We start from the raw sequence: 22,847 nt of genomic DNA on the forward strand, positions 1-22,847 counted from the left end.
GACCGCAGCTACGCCCGTCGCGGGGCGGGTGTGGCGCACGCTGGGCCGCGTACCGATAAGAAGGAAACGCGAGAGCGATAATAACAACTCACGCCGCCAATTTACCTAAGGGAAGCCCCCCGCCGCGCCCCGCCGCGTCCCGCGCGGTCGCATAGCGCACGCCGGGCCAATATTGGCGGGCCGTCTTCGGCGTCTTCCGATTCTACGTCACGCCCCCCACCCTGGCCGCGACCGCGACGCAACGCAATGCGACGCGCCACGCGCACTAGACTTGTCCGCCGCGAGACACCTTTTCCCTCAATCCCTGGCCGGCACGCGAGAACGCGAGTCCTCCGCACACGAGCACGGCAGCCCCGCCCGCCAGCCCCGCCACCACTTCCTGCCGCGTCTCTCGCGCCCATCCCGTCAGGACACTCCGCCGCCGGGCTGCCTGTGCCCCTCCGCCGTCCAGTGCGTCCCGTCCAGTGATAGTGACATTACGATACGCCCCGATCGGCTTATCGCCTGGAGACTTGGATACGCCGGGCCAGCCAGCCAGCCCGCCAGCCACCACACCTCGAGCCCCAAACTTGACCGCCACTGCCGCCGCGACGACGGCGCTATCTCCCGGCGCGCGTGGGCACAACGGGGAGCACAGCACTCCAGCAGACGACAAGACGACGCAGTGGTGCGTCGTAGTGCGTCGTGTCCGAGTGCGAGGGCGTCGACAGAGGCACGGCCAGGCACGGCGTCGCCCTGCCGCCCGCCGCCCGGTAGTCAGTCCCAGCCAGCCCGCGCCAGCCCCGCCAGCCCGCTGCGTCGCGTCGTCCGGGCGCCGCGTCGAGTCACGCCACCACGCCGCAGACGCCGCATGCGTTCGCGTTTTTGCGCCTTGCCGGGAAGTGTTGTGTGTGATTGCCAGTGACAGTTGAATCAGAAGTGCAAGCCGAGGACGCGCCGCGGCGCAGTGACACGCAGTGATCCAAGACCAGAGTGTTGTGGGTGTTTACGTTCGGGACATCGACTCGGCCGCCGCACCGTCGAGCAGCATTTGACAGCGCCAGCGACGCGGTGGTGTTCTCGGCCACGGCACCGCCAGCGCACCGCGGCCAAGCCGAGGCCTAGCAGCCTGCCGAGGTCTGCGCTTTTTCCGTCTCTACTTCTCCGCCTGGACAAGGAAAGCTCGGCCCACCGGGCCCACCGCCGGCCCTCGCAGCTCGCAGCGTCGGCAGTCTTGCACTAGACTCCGCGGCCGGCAGTCGCCCTCCAGACCAGAGTGAGTAGAACGACGGGGCGCGTGTTGTGCTCGGGGCGCGGCGGCGTCCTGGCCGCCTGTCGGCCAGGTGGACGGGGACGCGTCACTCATTTCTCTCCTTGGAAGGAAGAAAGTCGATAGCGTAACCGATAAGCCAGTCGGGCGTGATAGTGCAGATGGGACGGGTTAGACCGAAACGGCCAGTCAGGATGGCGTTATTTGGGGTTCTCGCGACGCGCAGACAAGCACAACACTTGTCTAGTCGTATTTTGGTCCGCCCACTCGAGTCCGGACTGCGGGAAGGCAGTGAGGTACGGCTCGCTGGCCACTCACCGCGCAAGTGCTTCGGCCTCGGTGTTTGGGTGCCGACGCCGACGTCAACATTGGCGGAGGCCTTCCGCCAGCCACTCGCGTCGCGACCGCCCTCGCTGAAGCCGAGCCCCTCTGTCCCCAGGTGGTGACCCTCCCCACCGCGACATCACCATGAACACCCCGGCCGTGTCCACGGCCCTGAGCGGCCTCGTCTCCGACGAGCCGGACTGGGAGTCCAAGTCGTACAGCGGCCTGATGGACAACGACGGCAGCATGGAGCTGATGCTGGCCGAGGGGGACAGCGACGAGCAGGACCAGCGCTCCGTCACCAAGATGATCCCCGGCGAGGGCAAGCAGGGAAAGGCGCTGCCCTTCGTCAAGCAGTGGAGCTACTCCATGCACCGCATCCCCACCACCAGGGAGGCCACCAGGCTCACCCTCCGGGCCAAGGCCAAGATCCAGGAGGACCTGCACTTCCGCGGCTACCGCGCCCTCGACTGCAGGCGCAAGTGCGGTGAGTACACACTGCTTTTCTGTTGTCTGTTACTTTGTCCGCGTCGATGCTCCGCGCCGAAGCGGCCGCGATTTCTCGTCGTCGCGGGGTATCGTTGCGATCGTTGCTCCCCTTGCGGCGATACCCCTCGTCGCGTCCCGCGCTGCGTTGCTGCGTTCAAGTTCCCGCGGGTCGCGATAAGCAAGGAAGGCGGGCGCGTGGAAGGGAGCCGAGCCAAGTTGCGGGCCGAGGCTGCGAAGAACAGGCTGCACCTGGAGTTCTGGAGTGCCGGTGCACTGTGGACCCACTGCAGCGCTGCGCAAAGGCCGTAGTGCGGCTCCAGGAGTGACAATGCCTCTGCGGCAGGGGGGAGGGGGGGGGGAGTCGACTGAGACGACTGGGAGGGAGGGGGGAGGGAGGGAGGAAGGGGGGGGGAGTGGCCGAAAAATGTGCATTTCGACTGCACGCGGCATCGATATTCAATTGATTTGGCGCGGCGCTCCGGGCATCAGCCTTCAGGCAGGGCCCCGCCCCGGCGATGCAGGTCATCGGGCCGGTATCGCTTTCAATTATATTATTGGTGTCTGGGCCGCGGCGGCGCGGCGCGGGGTGGGCCTGGGCCGGGCCCTGCAAACAAAGTTATCGCCCGGAGACGAAGACGGCGTTTTGAAACTGCCACAGGTCGTGTCGCGCCCCCAATATTCATGTGCGTGAACACGTACGTATCGGTCAGTTGATGTTAATTTTTCATTTTCAAGCATTCGCCTGGAGAATCTAAAAGGGTGGAATAAAACCGTTTTTCTGCCACTTAAATAATATGTACATAAATTATGCAGTGCTGAGTGGCAACTTCAGGGAAAACTAACGGTGCAGAAATGAATGCATCCAGCTTCTAAAAGTAAAATTTGGTCGTTTGAAGTGGCGAACGTGACTGGCGAGAGGAATGCGTGGCCGAGAGTGAAATTATCTCGAAAGCAATTTAATTAAAGTATTGGATTATTGTTGTGGGGTGGCCCTCGGTGCCCCCGCGTTCCCCGCCGTCGCGGACCATTAGCGGCCACCTCGATGAACCCGCGGGCCGCGCCGGGCCGGGCCTTCCTGACCCTTCATCGGATTTGGCTTCGGCCGCCGTTGCCAACCACAACCACCAGGACGATGGCCTTGCCCTGGCCGCCCTGGCCCGCCCTGGCCCGCCCTGGCCCGCCCTGGCCGCCACGCACGGATATTCAAATTCCAGCCGGCTGGTGCTCTGCAACGTCTTCCCCCCTCTCGACTCCTCTGGAGACGCCAACGAACCTGCGTTGTTTGGTGGTACGTCAGGACACCTCAGGCCACCTCCGCTTTTTTCCCCTTTTTGGTTGTCATTACTCTGAGCTCGAGCGTGACGTGGTACACCGAAAACGCGCGCCAAGCTTGGAGTCGGAATGTCGGCCTCCTCCGCCTACGCCGTGCACGTGCATCGCCTTGCATCGCGGTGCATCCAGCGTCTCGACGTCCGCTGCCGGTTTCCCCTGTTTTTACCGGGCCGTAATGCCACCACCGCTTTTTCGACCCAATTACTGCGACTCGGGCGCCGCGCCCGTTCTTGCCGTTACGCTATTTCCAAGGCCGGACATCTCGCCCGAAAAAAAGCGGAGGAAAACAATAAAGAAGGAGCTAATCGTCATTTGAGGCGGTATTATCTGGTGCGTCGCTCTGGGCGGCGTCCCTGAGCGCTCGGGTCGGGCAGAACACGGCAGAGACCGGCAGGTGCGAATGCGCCGGGCGCTGCGTTTAGGCTGTTTGATTTGCACCGCTGTTATCGGCGCCTTTTTTCTCGGGCCGCAGGAAAAACGCCTTTAGTACGTCTGGCGGGGAAGGGAAGGCGTGGCCTCTCCGCGCGGCCGCCTCGGTCTCGCCTTGTGGTGTGCCAGCATGACCGCGCCAGCCAAGGGGCTATGCACTCCCAAAAGCGGTGACCCGACTACTACGTCTATGATGCCTCAAAATTATCGGGATTTCGTGAAAAATGGCCCCAAAACCACCCTGACACATGTAAAATTCCGAGAATTTCGGCTGTTACGCTGCTGTTTTGCAAACTATTACGCGTGCTACGGATGGAGTGAGCCGACTGTCACGCGAATGCACCCCCTTGGCGCGAACGTTCCCACCCGAACGAAAAATTCTGCGTCAAATGAAGAAGTCGTTGTCTTTCCAGTATTCGGGCGCTTGAATACGCTAGAATCCGCGTGCCTTGACCTTCCACTGAACGTACCTCGCAGACTTCGGCTCAAAATATTGTTCGCCCCCGCGACTATCTGATGGGAGTTCTCGGCCGTCTCGCCGCCTCGCCCTGGGCCCTTGGGTGTCAACACGCCGCCCTCTGCCTGCCTGGCTGCGACCTTCGAGGCTTTGAGGCTTCGAGGAATCGAATCGAACGAGGCGACACACACTCTGTGCGTTTTGGCCGAGGCTGATCATGCGCTGGGGCGGTGTGCTCTCGGCCGCCAGCGGCAGGCCATGAAGGCTGTGGCCCGCCCCGCCCCGCCCCGCCCCGCCCCGCCCCGTCCCGCCCCGCCATGGGCTTATCGTCTAGACTGCGTGCCCTTTGCGCGCCCTTCGGCCGCCCCCTTTTGGCATCTCCGAGGCCCCCGCGGCCGTGGTGGCCGTGGTGGCCGTGGTGGCCGTGGCGGCGTGGCCCGCACCCCGAGTAGAGTCGCACTAATTGATGCCTCTGACCCCGCGGCCCTGCGCGCCCTGCGCGGCCCTGCGGCGCAACGCCACTGCCCGGCCGTGGGTGGTTCTGCCCAAGCAGCTCAAGGCGAGGCCTTCCGGGGCGTTCCGGGTCCGCGCGCGGCCCGCTGCGGCGCAAAATAACACTGCGTCCTTTTATGACTGACGTTACTGACAGGCGCGCGACCCGTATCTGTGCTGCGCTGCGTGTCTGTGGCCGGCCGGCCAACCCGTCAACACGGTGGTCGGGGCGGGGCGGGGGCGGGGCGGGGCAGGCACCCCTAGTCCGGCCAGTCTGTTGGCGCGACGTGACGTCACACGCAGGGCTGGTGAGGCTAGTGCGGCTGGTGAGGCTGGTCCCGGCCCGCGGTGGGTGGGGGTGGTTTTCCCCGCCCCGGCCTGCCGGTCTGCCGGTTTTGGCAACTGGCGGTGCAGTGAATGGCCCGCCGGCCGCGTGCCCCGCCGCCTTATCAAGGCCTGACCCCCGAGGGGTCCGTGCCGCACTGGCTGCGCCCGCCCCTCGAGGGGCCTGGCCGGCCTGGCCGCGGAGGCAGGCGCGGAGGCCCTCCGCCGCCAGATGACAACTCTTTGGTGGATATCCGAGCAGGACGGGACGGGGCGGGGAGGGGGCCGGGAGACAAAAAGTCTAATGAAAAATAAATAACGAAAAGCGATAGCGCGCGCGCTCAGCATCAAATGCACACATCGAGTGTCTTCATTCGGTGGTCAGCTGTCTGGGGAGGCGATCGGTCGGAAAGAAGGGAACGGGGCTGCACCGAGCCGTGCCCTGCAGTGCCCTGCCGCGCCCTGCCGCGCCGCGGACGAGACACACCAAGTTGTTCATTGCCGCCAAGGATACTTCCATGAAGACGTGGCCGGAGACGCGTCAGTGTTCGATGAAGCGGCCCCTCCGGCCCAAGGGCTGCAAGTACTCGCACAGCATGGGCTTCGTCACCAAGGGTGAGCTTCCCGCAGCCTGTTGGCCCTCCTTCCCCTCCTGGGCCGGCCCGGCCCGTCGCGGCCTGCCTGCACCGCACCTGCACCGGCGCGCAGCCACCAGGTGCGCGAGGTGCGCGCGGGCCGGGCCCCTGTGGAAGAGAGGCTAGGCAACCCGAACGCGCGCGTGGCGGCGCATTGCCTACTGCAGCCATAAATGCAGCAGCATCCCCTTGCACCGGTCGCCGCCGGTCTCCGTGTGCGGCGGCCGGGGGTGCTGGCGATTTCGACGCGCGGCGCGTCCAGGCAGGCCCGGCCCGGCCCCGGCCCGACAGTACGCCTACGCCGGCTTATCGTTGGCAGAGCTTTTGTTCGTCGCTGTGTGTTGCTCAATCCAAAAGTTTTGCCTCGGCGACGTGGCGCGGGGGCGGGCCGCTGTAGGTGGCGCGGGGCGAGTGGTGCCAATTACACTAATTGATGCCGGGAAGTCGATAGGGAGGATACTGCTATCAAGGGCGCGGATGTGTCGCCTGGACGATAAGGGCAGCTAGGGCCGCGTCGCCATGCGTCGCCATGCCTCGCCGTGACGGCAAGGGCCCCTCCGCCGGGACAGCTCCCTGCCGCCGCTCACGTTCTCGCCGGCCGCGACGCCGGGGTCTGACTCGCACAGTGGGCCAGAGAACCGGCGCAGGCGGCCGAAACTCTAGACGCGTTTTGAGCTCTATATAGAGTCGCTGAGCAGCACTCGAGCCGAACGTGTGACCCCCCAATGGATTCCTCGTTCGGAGAGCAATCCATTGGCGGGGTCTCAGGGTCGGTTCGAGTCCCACTTAGCGACTCTGGAGCTCAAAACTCGTCTGGGATTTTGACCGCCTCTGCCGGTCTTCTGGCTGGCCCACCGTGCGACGACGGGCTGGGTACTTGTTGATGTGCTCCGCGTGTTTTTGCCCGCTGTTATCATGCATGCACTTGCAGTGTAGACGGGACGCCTTTCCCGGCGGCGCTGGCTCTGCGTCGATTGATTCGCCTCCTTTACCTGCGTCAGTGCGCGCCTGTGTACGCGAGAGAGAGAGAGACTGTGAGGGGTAGAGAGACTGCGTGAGAGACTGTTTGTGTGAGAGCGAAAGAGAGGATGTTTGAGTGTGAGAGAGAGGCACTGTGTGAGAGAGACTGCGCGCGGTGCTTGCGCGAAGGGGCGCCTGCGTGTCATTTTTTCCGCCGCATAGGCAGTGCAAATGGGACGGAATAGTGGCGCAGAGCCGTGCAGCCAGACAGCACACCACGGGCCGCGGGGGCCGCGGGGGCCGCGCCACCGATTGGCGGGCCGCGCGGGGCTGTGCCGGCCCGGTGGCGGCGCGGCCAATGGGTGGGCGCGTGCCAGCGTGGCGCGATGTCCGAAGCCAGCCGCTCTCCCCTGACGCGGCAGTGACGCGGCCCGGCCGCTGCGCAGCGGGAAAGCCGGGAAAGCGCTTTTCGGAAAAGCCGTGAATGGCGGCAGCCGACGGCAGCAGGCGGGCCGGGACAGCGCCGGGAGCTTAGGCAATGCGGAGTCGCGACCTGCTCGGCTGCGGCTCGCGGAGGTCCTCGGCGAGGTCGTGGCGGTGCCCTGGCGGTGCCCTGACCGCGCCCTGAAGGTGGCGCGCAGGAAGTCGCTGCCCGCCGGCACACCGCCACTCGATCCTCCGCGCGGTGTCGGCTGCCAGGCAAGCCAGGCCAGCCGCCGCGCTAGGCCGCCCGATTTCTGATTGGCTGAAGGGCGAGTCACGCCACGACGCCCCGCCGCGCCCCCCGCGCCCCGCGCCGCCCCACGCAAGTGCATGTTTCTGCTGGCGTCGCCTCATGGCCGCTCGGCTGCGCCACCGGACACGCTATCGCTGGTGCATAGGTGTGCGTGGCGCGGCCGGCGCGGCCCTTCGGCCTCCGTGCGATTGGCGGCGTCTTCTGGGTGCGTTGCTCCTCCGCGCTGACCTGCCGAGTCATGCCGGGGAGCCGTCGCGTCGCGTTGCCTCTCTCGCACCCCGCGGGACGGCCCATGAGTGCGACAAGGACAGGGCGGCGTCTATTCTCGGCCGCTCCAGTCGCTGAAAGACGACCCCTGGGAGAGGGGAGGGGTGGCTGATGCAGCCTGTCTGGCGCGTGGTGGCGGCCGCGGCAGGGGTGCCACGGTGTCCCCTCGCCGCGCTCGTGGAGTGGAGCAGGCTGTCGAACACGGCAAGCAGTCCTGGAGCCTCGCCTAGGCGCGTGTGGCGTGGCGTGGCGTGGTGGGCCTGGCGGGGCGAGCCCCATTGAGCGATAAGGCGCTTGTCCGCGCTTGGCCGTGCTGCGTGAAGGTTGCGATTAATTAGGACTCGCCGCTGGCTGCTCGCTGACCCGGAAGAGCTTTATGGGCCGCGGTGTCTAGACTACGCGCGTCTCCGCCATGCTGAGCGATACGCGTTATCGCCCGATTAATCTGGCTGCGACGGCGCGGAGTGGACGCCGAGTGGACGCGCCTAGGTGCGTGGGCGTCTTCATTGACGCGTCGCCGCGGTTGGCTGCAGTACCGCCGCTCTCTCTCGCACCCCCGCGGCGTGGCCCTGGAGTGCGAGAGAGACGGCGTGTTCGGATTGGGCAGCAGTGCGCTTGGCTTCGGCCCGTGCGCTGCTCGCCAAACGTGGCGGTGGTGCGGGCCTGCTTCATTAGCGGCTTATCGAGGGCCCCAGGACCCGAGGACCCCGGCCGCGGGTCAGGTGCCGGCCGACGGGTGCAATCTGCATGTCCGAGTGACGGACGACGGCCAGGCCCCGGGCCAGGCCCAGGCACTGCAGGGAGGCGGCGAGCGCGGCGAGGCGCCGCAGACAGGGGCAGTGCACCGGCTAGCCGCTGGCCCCGCTAGCCACACCAGCCACGCTAGCCTCCCCGGCCGTGACCGTGCCGCTGGCCGACTGCCGCTATCTAGACGGCGATGACGTTGGAGGCGATGCAAAGCGGGCGCCGCTGCATTGAGGTGTACTGTGCGCGGCCCGGCCCTGGCGGCCCTGCAGGCCCATCCGCGGCCCTGACCCTAGGTGGGCGTAGCGGCCGGGCACCGCCAGGCGTGCCGCCCTAGCAGCGCGCTTATTACTTTAACTCCCTCGCTAAACGAGTCTCGTTTGTCCTTCAGGGTTGGCGTCCTTGTTCGCCGCCTTCTTGTTCTGCCTGGCGGGGACCGCCGTCATGTGGTGCACGTCGCTGTTCCAAGACCTGGTGACCGGGGTGAGTGTCGGCCTGTCGGTGCGCCGTGCGCCGTCCTCGTGACGCGTCCTTGACCGCGGCCTTGTTGTTGTTGTTGCAGACCATGGTCATCTCCAACTCGTCCAACACGTGGGACTGGTGGCGGGCGCCTCCCGTCACCCCGCTGCTCATGGTGTACATCTTCAACTACACGAACGCGGACTCGTTCGGGCGCGACGGCTCCAAGCTTCGCGTCCAGGAAGTCGGGCCCTTCACCTACGAGTACGTGTCCGTGCGGCCTGGCGGGCCTGGCCAGTGGCAGCCAGCAGCGCCCCCTACTTCATCTACCGGCAGTGCCGAGCAGCCCTTTACACTTGTTGACTTTGCGCAGGGAGACGACGGAGAAGGTGAACGTGCAGTTTTACCCGAACTCGACCCTCTCGTACCAGGAGAACAAGACCTACACCTTTCGGCCCGACCTGTCGCCGTACCCGGAGGACGCCAAGGTGTTCGTGCCCAACATCCCCTTCATGGTGAGCTCTCGCTCTCGCTCTGGCCTGGGCGGTGGGGCCAAATATTACACGTTAGGAAGCGTAAAAAATGGCATGTTTCGCACTTGGGAAAGTGTGGGATACATGTGCCCCACGCTTCCTGGCGTGGAATTGTTGGATATGTTGTGATTAGCAGTGTACGGCCCGACGCGACACGCCGTATATGCCGTTATCGGTCGCACGACGTCGTTTGCGTAACATGGCGTGGTGGGACGAGACGCCTGTGGTAATCCTGGCCTTCTTGAGCTGCTCCCGATACAGTCTTCCCGTCGGATGTTGCCGGCGGCGTGACCGCGTGGCCGGCTGGCCGACGCGCCGCTCTTCGGTTCACTTTTGCCGATTTCTGCGAAGGTCACTCACTCCCCTCTCGCTGCAGATGACTGTCCCTGCCGCGGTTTGCCGCGGCCTGCCTGCCGACCGGTTCAGGAAATCGGTTTGTCGCTCTGTCTCTCTCGCACGCTTATGACGAGCCCCATGAGTGCGACAGAGACAGAGCGACGAGACGACTCTTCTGAATCGCTCGGATGCTGCCTGGCCTGCCACTCATTAATATTGCATCGAATCGCCGCGCCGCTGCTGTGCGCCGCGGCACCGCGCCAAAAAAGCAAGCTCGAGCACTGAATGTTTTTGTTGCAAATATTGAGGTCATAATCCCCCCGCCTCGGCGGCGAGCTCGCTGACAGGCTAGGCAGGCCTCGTGCCCCTCAAAATCCCACGGCTCACGCCACCGGATTGATTAATAACAACGCGTGGTTCTCGTGACGTCGGCGGCTGTTTTTTGATTGTTTTTTTGGGGGTAGGGGGCGGCGGGGGGACTGTATCTCCAGGGGATTGTGGCGGACGGATAATGTGAGGAATAAAGAAAGTAGAGTGGTTCGTTGAGTCGTTATCCTTGTCTTCCCCTTCGCAGAGTGCCCTCGCGACGGCCCGGGAAGAGAGCTGGGTGAAGCGCGTCGGCATCAACACGATGCTGCGGCTGATGGACTCCAAGCCCCTCCTCCACATCCCGACCCGTGACCTGCTGTTCGGCTACGAGGACAGCCTCTTCAACATGGCCAAGTTCACCAAGACCATCCCCTACACCAAGTTCGGCCTCATGGTCCCGGTAAGTCCAACGCCGCAGTGTCTCCCCCCTTCCCCGCAAGCGCCTGTTGTTTTTACCGCGCTGTTTGTTGTGGCTGCAGAAAGTGGGCGTGTCGGACCACGTGATCACGATGCACACCGGCGCGGACGACATGAACCGCCTGGGCCAGATCGTCAACTTCAACGGCGAGACGAGCCAGGGCGCGTGGCGCACGGACGAGTGCAACCGCATCGAGGGCTCGGACGGGTCGCAGTTCCCGCCGCCGCAGGTGTCGCCCACGGCGCGCCTCTTCGTCTACAACCGCGACATGTGCCGCCGCCTGCCGCTCGTGTTCGACCGGTACACCGAGGCGCAGGGCATGCCCGCCTACCGCTTCCACCTGCCGCCCAACGTGTTCGACAACCCCGGCAAGAACCCGGACAACGAGTGCTTCTGCCACCACGACGACCCCGAGCAGTGCCTGCCCAGCGGCGTCTTCAACTCGTCCGCCTGCAACTTCGGTGAGAATGAAAGTGGAGGAAGTTTCCTGGCCGCGCAGCGCCGGGCCGTGGGAAGCGGCGACGCGACGGGACGGGACGGGACGCTACGGTGCGGCCGGGTCGCCGTTTGCGATTCGATGCGTTTGAATTATTTGAGTGGGCTTTGCTTGAATTCAGGCGGCTGTCTGGCGGCCCAGAATTCCCACGGCTTGGAGTTGGCGGCCCTGCCCGGCCCTGCCCCGGGGTGCTGTGTGACGTCGCCGCGGTGGTGATGACGTCCGCAAGGGTTTATGGGCATAAAGCCGCGCACAATGCTTTACCCACGGAACTCGTCTCCTACTTAGTCCCAAAAATGTTAAGTTGTTCAGCATCGCGGTCTGGGACCGAGGCATATTTCGTGGGTCTGCCTTGGCGTGACGTTCGCCTTGGAGACCAGCCGCTGACGTGGCCGACGTGGCAACGGGGTTTGGTTTAAAGCGATGTTGGGGTGATTCCCCGTCGACATCTGTAGGCAGGCCTGTCTTGTGCCGCCGTGTATTTGGCCCGGATTTGACTATATGTATAGCAAGGCCGTTGGGTAATGCCTTGACGCCCCCTGCCCTCCCCTCCGCTGCTCCTGTTGGCGTTGCGAAACTGGCTGCCTGACGCGGCGCCTTGGGTCCCCTTCGGGCCTTGGGGCATTCATTGGGAAGGGCTTGTTTTAATGAGCTGGCCGTGGAGTGCGCGTGGTGCCTGCCTGGTGGTGCCTGGTGCGCGCAATGGCGGGCCGCGGCGCGGGGTCGCGGCGGGTCAGTGTTTTGGCCGCGTTGGCGACGTCGCGAGTGCCGCGGAACGGAAAACGGCTCGGCCTGTCCCTGTCCCCGCCGATGACGACCGTCTCTTCGGATGACGGCCGTGTCAAAAACGCGGTGCGGTCAACAACGACGGGCACCCGGCTTCCTTATTTTTCGTCCTCAAGGGAATGACTCGTTTGCGAGGTGCACTCGCAGTTGGGCTCCGGTAGTCTAGGGTCCTTCTGCTCGGCCAGCCGGGATGGGCTGACCTGAGTTTTTGCCAAAATTATCGGCGGTCCCTGCCGAAAGTGGCGAGCCGCCTCGCGGCAGGCCGTGCTGGGCGTGCTGGGCGATCTGATGCAAGGGTCGCGTGACCCGCTGTGCTAATCGGCCGCCACCGCCAGCGCGGCCAGCGCCTCCGCCTCGCGACTCGCATGGCATTGTCTGATTCGCACGGAGTCAGCGTTACACTGCCGACGAAAACTAAAACGCCGCATTTTTTTTGTCGCCACAGATGCCCCGCTCATCATGTCCTTCCCCCACTTCCTGCACGGCGACCCGGCGCTGCGCAACAACGTGATCGGCCTGAACCCGGACCCCGAGAAGCACGACATGTTCGTGGACATCCACCGCACCCTGGGCCTCACCATCGGCGGCACCTCCCGCCTGCAGCTCAACGTGCAGGTGCGGCAGGCGGCCGGCGTCCTGGGCGCCACCATGACCCACTTCAAGGACCTCAGCATTCTCCCCGTAGCCTGGTTCGAACTGGTGAGTCGGCCGCGCCTCGGCGTCCTGATTTGGAACTGCCTTTATCCGTTCCAGTGACGTTTCCCTAATGTGATGGTCTCGTCTTGCAGAAAGTGACGGACTTCCCCTCGCCGCTCAAGACGCTGCTGTACCACGCCACGTTCACGGTGCACATCCTGGAGCTTCTGCTCATGTACGGCTTCCTGGCGGGCGGCATCGCCTCCGCCGCGGTGCTGTGCCGCCGGCTGTTCCTGCGGGAGCGGGGCACCCTGGACCTGTCCACGGACTCCCCCGACTCGGACTCCGCGTGAGGACAGTGAGGCCTAGGGTTGGCCTAGGCCGGCCTAGGCGAAGGGCTGTGCGTGGACGCCTGTTTCAGTATTCGGCCAGCTTGAAGGCGGGCCTGTGCCGCCTCTCCCCTCTCCCCCTCGTTCCCACGCTGGAGGGGGGGAGGCGGGTGACGCCCGCCTTTCGAATTGTACTGCGAAATCGGGGCGTGGATCGCCACCGAGGGGCTAAGCCCATGTCAGTATTTCTCCCGGTGTCTCGAGAGCGTGCGTGAGTGTGTGTGCGTCTGTGTGCCAGTGTGTGCATGTGTGTGTCTGTCCCGCCGATTTGGACCCTCGGAGTGCAGGGTAAATGCCGTTGATCGGTCTAGTTTTTCTATTAGCGCTACTTTGTTCCACCGGGATGCAGCCTGGCTGCCAGCCTGGAAGATGTGAACAAGTCACTTGTGTTCTTTAATACTCAAATTGTTGTTTACTCAGTACCTATTAGATGTGAACATTGTGCTCAAACGCGGGCACCTCTGGGCGGAGCTCCCCAGAGGTCCGTCTGCCTGGACCAAATCTAGCTTTAAATGGAAGGGGCTCGTATCTGTGCCCCATGTACAATGCGTTAGTTCAAATAGTTTTTTTTGCATTCCAAGCTGTGTGGTTTTTAAACGAGTTTCAGTACTTGAACTAATGTTCGGTACATCGTGATTGAGTTTTAGGCTCAAATTTAAGTTTAGACTCCCTCCGCCTGTGGATGAAAAGCGTTTGTATGATTGTTGACCATTTGTTATATTTTTGTTCAGATTTATTCATGCAATACTGTTTGACGTTGAGCGTCTGATGCAGAATGGTATGTGTAAACACTGTCACATTCCTCTGAAGTGTCTATTGTGTCTTTGTTGTCATATAGTTAATGTTACTGTTAATGTATTGGTTGCCATATGTTCAATATTTATTTCTTCATCAACTTATCATAATTATTATAATATAAGTAATATCAATTTATTATAGTGATAGAGGTATAGTGTATATGCCTCATGTAATGCTTAGCAGCATCCTAAACCCTGTGCTGAATTTTGCCTCATTCTATTTCTTCCATGAAATGTCCAAATCCATATATCTCGCTTGTATTGTTTATGAAACGTCTAGTCTGGATCTTCATTGTTATCTTTTTTCTAGTAACTGTGTCGTCTGTGGGATAGCCGTTTTTATGTTTTTCTATTGTTGAAGACTGAATGTATTTATTACCAGTTTGCGCCGCGTTTTTGCGGGTCTGCTTATGAATTTTGTCCAAATCGTACCAATTAGCAGGCTATCGAAGCAGTGCTCAGTCATGTTGTATTGTGATACTGGTGACGTCTGTAAATATACAAATTGTTATTTATACAAAGGCTTTTGTGTTATTTTTTACCAATTACTCCCTTAAAAGCTCAAATATTCATCAAAACATTTATAGAAACAAACAATTTCCTTACTTGGGGTACTCTCATCCATCCGCATTTTTGCAGACTTGCAGCAGAGTGTCTCATAACTGCATGCCATTTTGACTTAAAATTTTTGCCAGAGACCCAAAATTGATAGTTTATACTTGTGCCCGTTTAACAACCGCATATTTGGGCGAGCCATGAGATCAGAACAAAAGACTTACTCGCTTCACTACACTGTCTGAGAACATCTCAGCCGCCATTTGGGCTGCCTATCCACAGGCGCGAAATAATCTCACTCATCTGGGCGGGTTGCCGTCGTTTGGGTTGCCTACCCACGGCCCACGGGCGCGGAGTAGACTAAACCTGTCGCCTAAGTCGCGCACTCTGCAAGGGTGCATATCAGTTTACATGCCTCTCTGTCACCCACATTTCCATTCAAGAAATATTGATAGATTCGTTATGTAAACACTCTTCTGAGAAATCCTATTTTTTCCCGTTTTAGTTGGCCTCCCTCTAGGTTGACCTTCCCAATTGCGGTTCTTGATCCTTCTTTTGCCTGCGTTGTTTCAACTCGGCCAACAGGCAACTTTCCACTGCCCTCGACACGGTTCAAGTCCGGCGTCGAACACACTCACTCTGCTTCTGCTTCGCGACTTCCCCCTCCCCTTCCCGCGGGCAGCTGGCAATTGAGTTGCCTGACCACGGGCGGCGCAGCGCCGCGCCGCGCAGTCCCTAGAAGGTGCCGGTTGGGTTGCCTTCTTCAAGGCGTTGAGTTGGACCTCATCCACTCGCTGGCACTCTGCGTGAGACAAAGTGTCGGAGTAAAGCTCACTCAAGACACTCGACAATCCAGGCGAAGACGCGAAACTGTCCACGCGCGGTCTCGTCTTGTTGTAAAGTAAAACAACCGGCTGCGTGTGTTCGTGCGATTTAGTGGTGTCGGTTCCGGCCGTCAGTGTGTGCGCAGTGCGGAGCGTGTGTGTGTGTGTTTTTGTAAGCGTGTCCGCGCGGTGTCGCCGCGGGCCACGTGTACCCGTGTCCCCAGCCCCGCGCGGCGAACGGCGAGCAGCACACGGCCGACGGCACACCCAGACCACAGTGTAGACGAGACACATGAACCGCCATTGATAACGCCTATTTGCTAGAAGTGGCGGCCGGCACTGTTTTTCCAGAGGGGAGGGGGCGCCGCCGGACGATGACAGGATATTGACCGAGCCTGCAAGGCGGACCGCGTCGCCGAGTCGCGGGCTTCCGGTGCTTCCGGGCCGCTCCGCTCCAGATCCTCCAGATTGGCGTACACTGGCGAGCGCCTGGCGGGTCGGCCGGCCCGTCGAACGCGCGTGCGTCGCGGCACCGGTGTTGCCTACGCGGCAGGCGCTCCGGACTCCGGGCACGAGGGCGCCCCGCCCCGCCACTTGCACCGCCGCACCGCGGCCGGCCGGGCCGGGCCGGGACCCCAACGAAAGGAAGAGCGCACCTCGCGTCTCGCCCGCCTCCCTTCCGGCGGGCCCAGGGCTCAGGGCTGGTCGTGCTGGCGGGGCGCCTCGTGCGATGGTGCGAGGCAGGGCAGGAGGCGGAGAGCACGACTCCCTCGAGGTAGGAGCCAGGGGGAGGCAGCGTGAGGTGAGCATAGGAGCTTCAGGATGACCAGGTGCACCGGGCCCCGGTGGACGAGGTGACCGAGGTGTGAGTAGGTAGATAGGTAAAGGACGGCTAGTGGTGACTGACATAGGGATGCTCGGGGTGCGTTTCGGCGTGGGGATGGATTCACAGTGAACCGAAGGGGCGGGGGAGGGGTGGCTGCGGTGGCTGCCTCCGCCTGAACGGACATTCCGAGCCGAGGATGCGACCGCGCATCGGCGCGGCGCGGTGCGGTCGCGCGGTCGCGTAGCGCCGTGGCCGCGGCCCTGCCCCTGCCCTGCGCGGAGAGGCTCGGCGCGGCGGGGATGGGAGTGGCGGGGAGGGGAGGGGAGGGGGGAGGGCCCCGCGGAGTGCGCCGGGAAGACCTTGACTACTGCGAGAGGAGAGAAGCAGGAGAAGCAGGCAGGACCCAGGGGGGAGGGCACGCCGCCCCCGCCTCGCCCCGCCTCGCCCCGCCTCGCCCCGCCACTGGATGGTGTGGTGGCATGGCATGGTGGCATGGCGGCCTCAGTCGGTGTTTGGTCGCGTCGTGGTGGTGAGGTGCACGCAGAGCGGCACGCGGCACGCGTCGAACGGAAGGAACTCGGAGGGGCGCGTCGAGCACCTCCCCAGCCGAGCGGCCTCCCCGCCGACGCCATGGCGACCACCCGCGGGGACAACGATGACAGCGAGGTCCTGACGCGGCCGTCCATCTTCGCGTCCTGCACGCTCACGCCGCGCATCCTGGAGATGGACAAGGGCGCCGGCTTCGTGGTGGACGACCTGGACGTCGAGGACGCCGTGGCGGCGGGCGGCGGTCAGCTGGTGGCGTCGCCGGCCTGCGCGGCCACGTCCAGGCTCGTCATCGACGTGGGCTGCTCGTCGTCCGCGTCGTCCGCCTCCAGCGACGTGGTCTCCTCGGACGGCCTGTCCAGCGCCGGCGACTGCCGCTCCTTGGCGCGCGACGCGCGCGACGCTCGCCGTCGGCCCGGCCCGGGTGCCTCAGCCTGCATCGGCAGCGCGGACAAGGGTGAGTGCGGAGTACACTACACTGGGCGACGCGGGGCGCGGCAGCGGGCCGTCGCGCTGCACACTGCACTGCACACGCCCAGTCGCTCACTTCCCCGGCGCCTCGTTGCTGCCATTACCTCCATTACATTCCGCCAAAACGACCAGTGGCGTCGTCCCCGTCGGTGCACTTCCGCGGTGACGCAAGCCAGCGCAAGCAGCGCAAGCAGCGCATCCCTCGCCCGGCCCCCTGGTTTACTGACCATGGCACTCTCGCTCTCTCCACCTTAACGGCCTGCATGGCCTGCATCGGGTCGCTCCGGAGGGCCGCTTGGCCGGGCCGCCTCGGCGTGAGGCATGGCTCCTAACCCAAGACCCGCGGAGGCAGGGGTGCGTCGTACTGCCGGTCCCATCGGTCGCCGTGTTTGCCGCCCTGTGTGGCCCTGTGCCCTCCACTGTCCGCCTTTTCGGAAAGTTTGGGCGGCGTGTTTGCCCAGTGTGTGTGTGTGTGCGCGTCGGCGTGTGTGGTTGCTTCACGTAATCGGACGGACGCCCGTGTCGCCTTATTTTCCGGACCGTCTCGACGGACGGACGTTGTCACACTCACACACACACACGCACTAACACCCACCCACAAACAAACACACTCTCACCCACAGACACACACACACAGCTTCCAATATCTCCCCCTCGGCAGTGGAAATAATTAGCCGTTTGGTCCGATACTGGCGCCCGCGGCGTGGCGGCGCGCTGCGCGTGTTTGCGAAAACACTATCTCGCCGAGTCCGGGCCGGGCCGGCGTGATACTACGTGATACGCGGTAACGCGGTATAACCCTTCGCGACACCACTGGTCCACTGGTGGAGCTAGAGGCGGCCAGAGCCCCGCGGCGCGCAGCAGAGGGTTCAGTGACCTCCAAGTCGTACTATTTGACGTCGGCTGAATGGCGTCGCCTCAAGTGGGAGAGTGCACGGCGGCACGGCGGGTTGTGCAAGCGGTTCGGCTTTGGGCTCTACTCTAGTGGACGTCACGCGACGCCGAGCCGCGCGACACCGAGTGCCATCCTTGGAGGATCGAGTGGGCCACAAAGATTTGGCAGTGGTCTGATGATTGCCCTGACGAGACTGTTGCCGATTCAAACTAACGCCCACCACTGGTCCATGCGGCCAGGACGCCCCCTCTCACGCTTTGGCGTATTTTCACGCACATCTGCGGATGTGAATTGGCACAAGTTTGTTCGAAAATGTGTCGTCTGCTCCCAATCGGTCAGAATTGACCCTATTGAGATGTCAAATTAGAACCGCGACGTGTGCCTGGACGAACTGGGCTTTGACAGGACCGAATCGCCTCGTTTTCAGCTCTTCGACTTTTGTGTTCCGCCTGGGATGCATTAGGCACCAATCAGTTTTACATACAAGTGGCAGGAAACGAGCACAGGGCGTTGCGGCCCGGCAGGCTGTGCTGGGCCGCCTGGGGCCGGGCCTAGGCCCAAAACCCCGAGGGGTTTTGGGCCGCGCCCGGGACTGAACCAACGTGTGGCCCCACCAATGGAAGCTCCGAACGGGTCCAAATTTGGGGGGTCACACCCCGGCAAACCCATTTGCGACTCGGGCCCGCGTCTAGAGGGCCCCCTCCATGGCCTGGCCCCCCGGGCCGCCTCCCTGGAAGGGGTTTTGGGCGGCGCCGCTGGTTCGGGGGGGATTAAAGGGGCCCCAATCCCTGCACTACACTGATCCACGAAGCGGAAGAATGGCCGACTCCAATCCTTCATCGAGACAAAACAAAAACAAAACAAGCAGACGATGCGTCCAATATTCCCTTTCTTCCGCCTCCTGGATCAACTTGAATGGTGCGGGAATGCAACGTTCTAATGCGTCTTACGTAGTCCGGCATGTGGCAGGTACGCCAAAGTAGTTTCCGCCGAGCCTTGATTGCGGCTGTCAGTGACAGTGTCTGGCAGTGTGGGCGGTGAGGAGGGGAGGAGGCGACCTGCCGATACGGGCTGACCTGGGCTGACCCGCGAGGGAGTGAGGGCCTCCCTTTCGGCGGCGGCGCTTTGAAACCGAAAGTCAACGCGCATCACGCGCAATACGCGCCTGTCTCCTTGCGGCATAAGGTCATACTCACACAAATAATGTATCACCGAAAACGGGTGATACTCCGATGTATGACCGAAGAAAGGTCAGCGAGGCTGCCCTTGTTTTGCTCACTGAAATATCACCCTTTATCGGCCAGTCATAAAAGTATCACCCTTTTTCAGATCCAAAGTATCACCATTTTTCGGCCCTATAAACATCAGCGAGGTTTACCCTTTCTTTACTGACAAAAATATCACCCTTTATCGGTCATGTCAAAGTATCGCCCTTATCCGGTCATACATTCAAGTACTCCGGTACCACCCTTTTTCGGTCGGACAGTTGTGTCTCACCTTTCTGTTTTTAGTGAGGTTTGGCCTTGGGTTTGGCACACTGCGTGGGGCAGTCAGACGGCGCACTCGCGCGGTTCAGGTGCCATCCAGGATGTGGCTGGTCGAAAGCCAGCACGGCCAGCACGGCCCCAGGGGTCAAGGTGGATGCTGGCCGGTCGGGCTGCCAGCGGCGGGCAGCCAGTGCCAGCCCAGTGCCAGGCACACGCCCACTCACCGGGCCAAAGCCAGCCAATGCCGAGGCACACTGGAGGCTGCATTCGCCCGGCGGCCCCGCCTGGACGCATGGCTCGCCAGGGATGACTTGGAAGCGAGTAATTGGCGACGAGGCGGCGCCACACAGTGTCCGGCCAGAAGCCGGTGGAGGTGGCCAAAACTCTAGACGCGTTTTGAGCTCCAGAGTCGCTAAATGGGACTCGAACCGAACGTGTGACCCCACGAATGGATTGCTCTCCGAACGAGGAATCCATTGGTGGGGTCACACGTTCGGTTCGAGTCCCATTTAGCGACTCTGGAGCTCAAAACGCGTCTAGAGTTTTGGCCGCCTCCACCGGCTTCTGGCCCACTGTGCGCCATCGGCCGGCGCTTTCAGCCTCCAGTGCGGCATGAAAACTAGATTCGCGGGGCAGACGACGAAAGGGTGTCGCAACGCGAAGGCCTATGGCGCGGCCTATGGCGACGCAGTGTGGTGCAGTGCGGTGTCGGAACGGCATCACATTAGACGCACTCGGCGACTGTTGACGACGCACGCGTTGCACTACCTGCAGCGCCACGCGCCCCGCGCCCCGCGCATTCATTGGACGTTTAAGAGTGCGAATCTTTAGTGTTCAGCAGCGGTGAAAAATGCATTGCGCACTGCCACTGCACTGGTAAAACTAAAGCGTAGTTGTACGCTTCATTCAAGCGTACAACTACGCTTCAAGACTGTACGCCCTTCTTGAAGCGTACAACTACGCTTCAAGGCAATGCCCCCATGCATTTAGATAGGAAGAAAGGAGCGCATGAACTCGACTCTTGTACGCTTGAAGAAGGGCGTACTGGCTGTACGCTTCACGAAGGGCGTAATAGTACGCCTTTGTTTTAACAGTGTGAGTCAGTCCGTTCAAGCAGGAGGCGGCGAGCGCACCCCGATTTTTTTTGCCCCCCCCCTCTCCTCCCAGACGCGTGGGCGGGGTCGCGGTGGCGCGGCGCCTGCCTGGCGGCGCCACATTTTAAATTGCGGGTTGCTTTGCATCGTGCCCCCCCCCCTCTTCCCCCCTCCAGCGCCGCAGCGACATTGGCCCCCATTCTGTCAAATTAGGATGCCGCTGAGCGCGCCACGCACAAGTAAGCCGTGCAAGTGCCTGCGGAGGGGAGGGGGGGGGACGCCAGTTTTTTCTGTTTTGGAGCGTCGACAAACGGAGGCGAGCCGGTTGCGATAGTGCGCCACGCCACGCCACGCCACGCCCACGCCACGCCTAGGTGCTACGCGCTGCCAGCCTTTGCTTTTTTTTCTGGCGGTGCTTTCACCGCCCGAGGTGTGAGGCTGCTTTGGTTGAGTGCCGTGTCACAGTGCCGTGTCACAGTGCCGTGGTCTTTAACCGCGCGTCCGCCTGGGGTCACGTGCGAGACGCGAGCGGCGGGAGGGCGACGGGAAAAAAAGCGGCGTTGCTTGCGGGGAATCGAACCCGGTTATGTCATGTCACCCCGAATGCAGTGTCGCCGTCATGGCGCCCCACACGTGAGGAGGTGAGGCGGGCGTGGTTCCGTCATGCGATTCCGCGCTGCTCCGCGCTGCTCGCGGCGTGCTTTGGGTGCTTTAGGTGCTTTCGGAGCGAGGCCGCGGGGACCGCCCCTAAGCAGCAAATGATAACGCTAAATGCGCCAATGCACTCCGCCGCCACTCCGCCACTGCTCGGCGCGGCGAACGCAGCAAATTGACACCGCGGCGGAACTAAACGCCTCGCCTGCTGCACTGCTTGCACTGCCGCCGCCGGCAAAGGCTCCGGGCTCATTCCACACAGAGCCTCGCGCAGGGGTGCGAGAGAGACAGAGCGAGCCCACACTGTGCCGGCGCACGCGGGCACGTGTTGGGGTGCACGCCCGTGTCGGCGCGGCGGCGCACCGCGGCAAGGGCACCGTCGGCACCGCATGCGTCGCGGAGGACGCTGGGAGCTGGATCTGGAACCGGTCCGGTCAAGAGCGGCAAGGTCAAGACTCAGGACGCGCGCCGCGCACGCTGGGCCGCTGTCGCAAGTGTTGGGTTGACTGCCCTGCTGGCCTGCTGGCCTGGTGCCCTGCTGCACCGGACCGGACCCACCGGGCCCATCGCGCTCGGCGCCCTGCCCTGGCCCTGGCCTGGCCCTGCCGACTGCAGTCTGTCCTTGCCGATGCACTTCCGGTAGGACTTCCCCACCAGCCGAAGGGCCGGGGCGGAGGCAGTCGGCCAGCGCCTCTTTCACCAGCGTCTCTTGTGACGCACGCTGCCACCATCACCTCTTTCACACTGGCACACCGGCGCCCTTCCCCCAGCGCCTCGTTGTTCGTCACTAAGACCAAACCTGGGCGAGCGACATGGCGCAATATTTGGCTCGCGGTGCGGCGGTGCGGCGGTGCGGAGGTGCGCGCGGCGCGCAGGCAGGCCGCGCTGGCCGCGGGGAGGTTGCGGGGAGGGTCGCAGCTGTCGCGGTCCTCCTCTGACCCGCGCCTTTTCTCCAGCCATGTGGATCGCCTTCGGACGTCCCGCAATAATTGCTTTCCCCGACGTGCAGGATGGCACAATGCAACAATGCAGTTCCAGCGCGACGACCCTGCCCGCCCTGCCCGCTCGGCCCCTAACTGGAGCGCGGCGTGCAGTGCACTTCAGGCAGCAGTTTGAGCTGGTGCACTGCGTTTTCGCGCAGCCCGAAGCTCTCGTCAGGAGCAGGGCCATGCCGCTGTGCCGCCCGCCTCGCCGCGACGTCGCGGAAGGCGAACCGGCGAACGCAGTCACTTTGCAATGCAGGCGACGCACCGCGACGCACCCTGCCACGCCCCGCCCCTCCACGTGGACCCGTAAGCTATTTAACGCCTAATGTCTTTGTGTGCGCGCCCGTCCGCGTGCCGGGCACGGCCGCACAGCCGGCCGTGCCGAGCCGCGCTAGCCGGGCTGGGCTGGCGGGGACGTCGCATGAATATACATGCCCTCCGGCGTGTCCGCGGCTACCCGCCCAGCTGGTGCTGGTGCTCCGGCGACGTCGTGAGGCCGTTTCGTCGCCGCCGCGCAAGGCCCCGAGTTGGTTCCCTCGCGACGCGGGATTGGGCGTTTGGCCGGCCCGGCGAAGGCCGTGGCGCTGGTGGAGGTGGCGGCGAAGACGGGGGCGTCGCTACGCTTGCTACGCTTGCTACGCTGCAGTGCTGCCGATTGCCCGGGTCGTTGGCCGCCATGACCCCCATCGACGACTCGGACCCACGTGCGGCACTGCAGCAAGCGGCAGCATGGCAGCTCAGTAGTGTACACTGGGTCAGTCGGCTGGCCCCGCCCGCCGCCTGCCCGCCGCCTGCCCGCCAATTGGCCCCGAATCACATTGGTCATCGTGGCACACTTTTCGGCCTGGAGCG

The 22,847-nt window shown here is 63.0% G+C and overlaps 2 protein-coding genes across 4 annotated transcripts in view; both read left to right on the plus strand.

Moving 5' to 3' along the window:
- The first annotated feature begins 779 nt into the window (after nucleotides 1–779).
- LOC117641887 (lysosome membrane protein 2-like) lies at nucleotides 780–14,178 on the plus strand. 3 transcript variants are annotated; one of them, XM_034379649.1, is made up of 9 exons: nucleotides 780–1,255; nucleotides 1,689–2,060; nucleotides 8,830–8,921; nucleotides 9,001–9,161; nucleotides 9,271–9,412; nucleotides 10,341–10,535; nucleotides 10,615–11,014; nucleotides 12,281–12,534; nucleotides 12,624–14,177. In XM_034379649.1, the coding sequence occupies exons 2-9, from the start codon at nucleotides 1,718–1,720 to the stop codon at nucleotides 12,822–12,824; spliced, it is 1,788 nt and encodes a 595-aa protein (XP_034235540.1). In that variant the 5' UTR covers nucleotides 780–1,255; nucleotides 1,689–1,717; the 3' UTR covers nucleotides 12,825–14,177. The 3 variants fall into 3 exon arrangements, with proteins under 3 accessions (XP_034235540.1, XP_034235541.1, XP_034235542.1); XM_034379650.1 differs by lacking the exon at nucleotides 780–1,255 and adding an exon at nucleotides 1,398–1,545; XM_034379651.1 differs by lacking the exons at nucleotides 780–1,255; nucleotides 1,689–2,060 and adding an exon at nucleotides 5,455–5,711 and having other exon boundaries at nucleotides 12,624–14,178.
- Nucleotides 14,179–15,858: 1,680 nt separating this feature from the next.
- Nucleotides 15,859–22,847, plus strand: part of LOC117641195 (scavenger receptor class B member 1-like) — a 32,750-nt gene continuing 25,761 nt past the window's right edge. The window contains exons 1-2 of the mRNA XM_034378340.1: nucleotides 15,859–15,866; nucleotides 16,693–16,865. Of these exons, the coding sequence (XP_034234231.1) occupies nucleotides 15,859–15,866; nucleotides 16,693–16,865 (181 nt within the window). The remainder of the gene's footprint in view (nucleotides 15,867–16,692; nucleotides 16,866–22,847) is intronic.

This window comes from Thrips palmi, unplaced genomic scaffold (genome assembly GCF_012932325.1).
Source record: "Thrips palmi isolate BJ-2018 unplaced genomic scaffold, TpBJ-2018v1 HiC_scaffold_15, whole genome shotgun sequence".
In the NCBI taxonomy this organism is placed as follows: domain Eukaryota; kingdom Metazoa; phylum Arthropoda; class Insecta; order Thysanoptera; family Thripidae; genus Thrips; species Thrips palmi.

Bases quoted from the DNA above. Each gene is read 5' to 3' on its own strand.
- LOC117641887 (XM_034379649.1), top strand. From the start codon at position 1,718: ATGAACACCCCGGCCGTGTCCACGGCCCTGAGCGGCCTCGTCTCCGAC. The intron at 8,922-9,000 runs GTGAGTGTCGGC...TTGTTGTTGCAG, and splicing joins TCCAAGACCTGGTGACCGGG to ACCATGGTCATCTCCAACTC. The intron at 11,015-12,280 runs GTGAGAATGAAA...TTGTCGCCACAG, and splicing joins CTCGTCCGCCTGCAACTTCG to ATGCCCCGCTCATCATGTCC.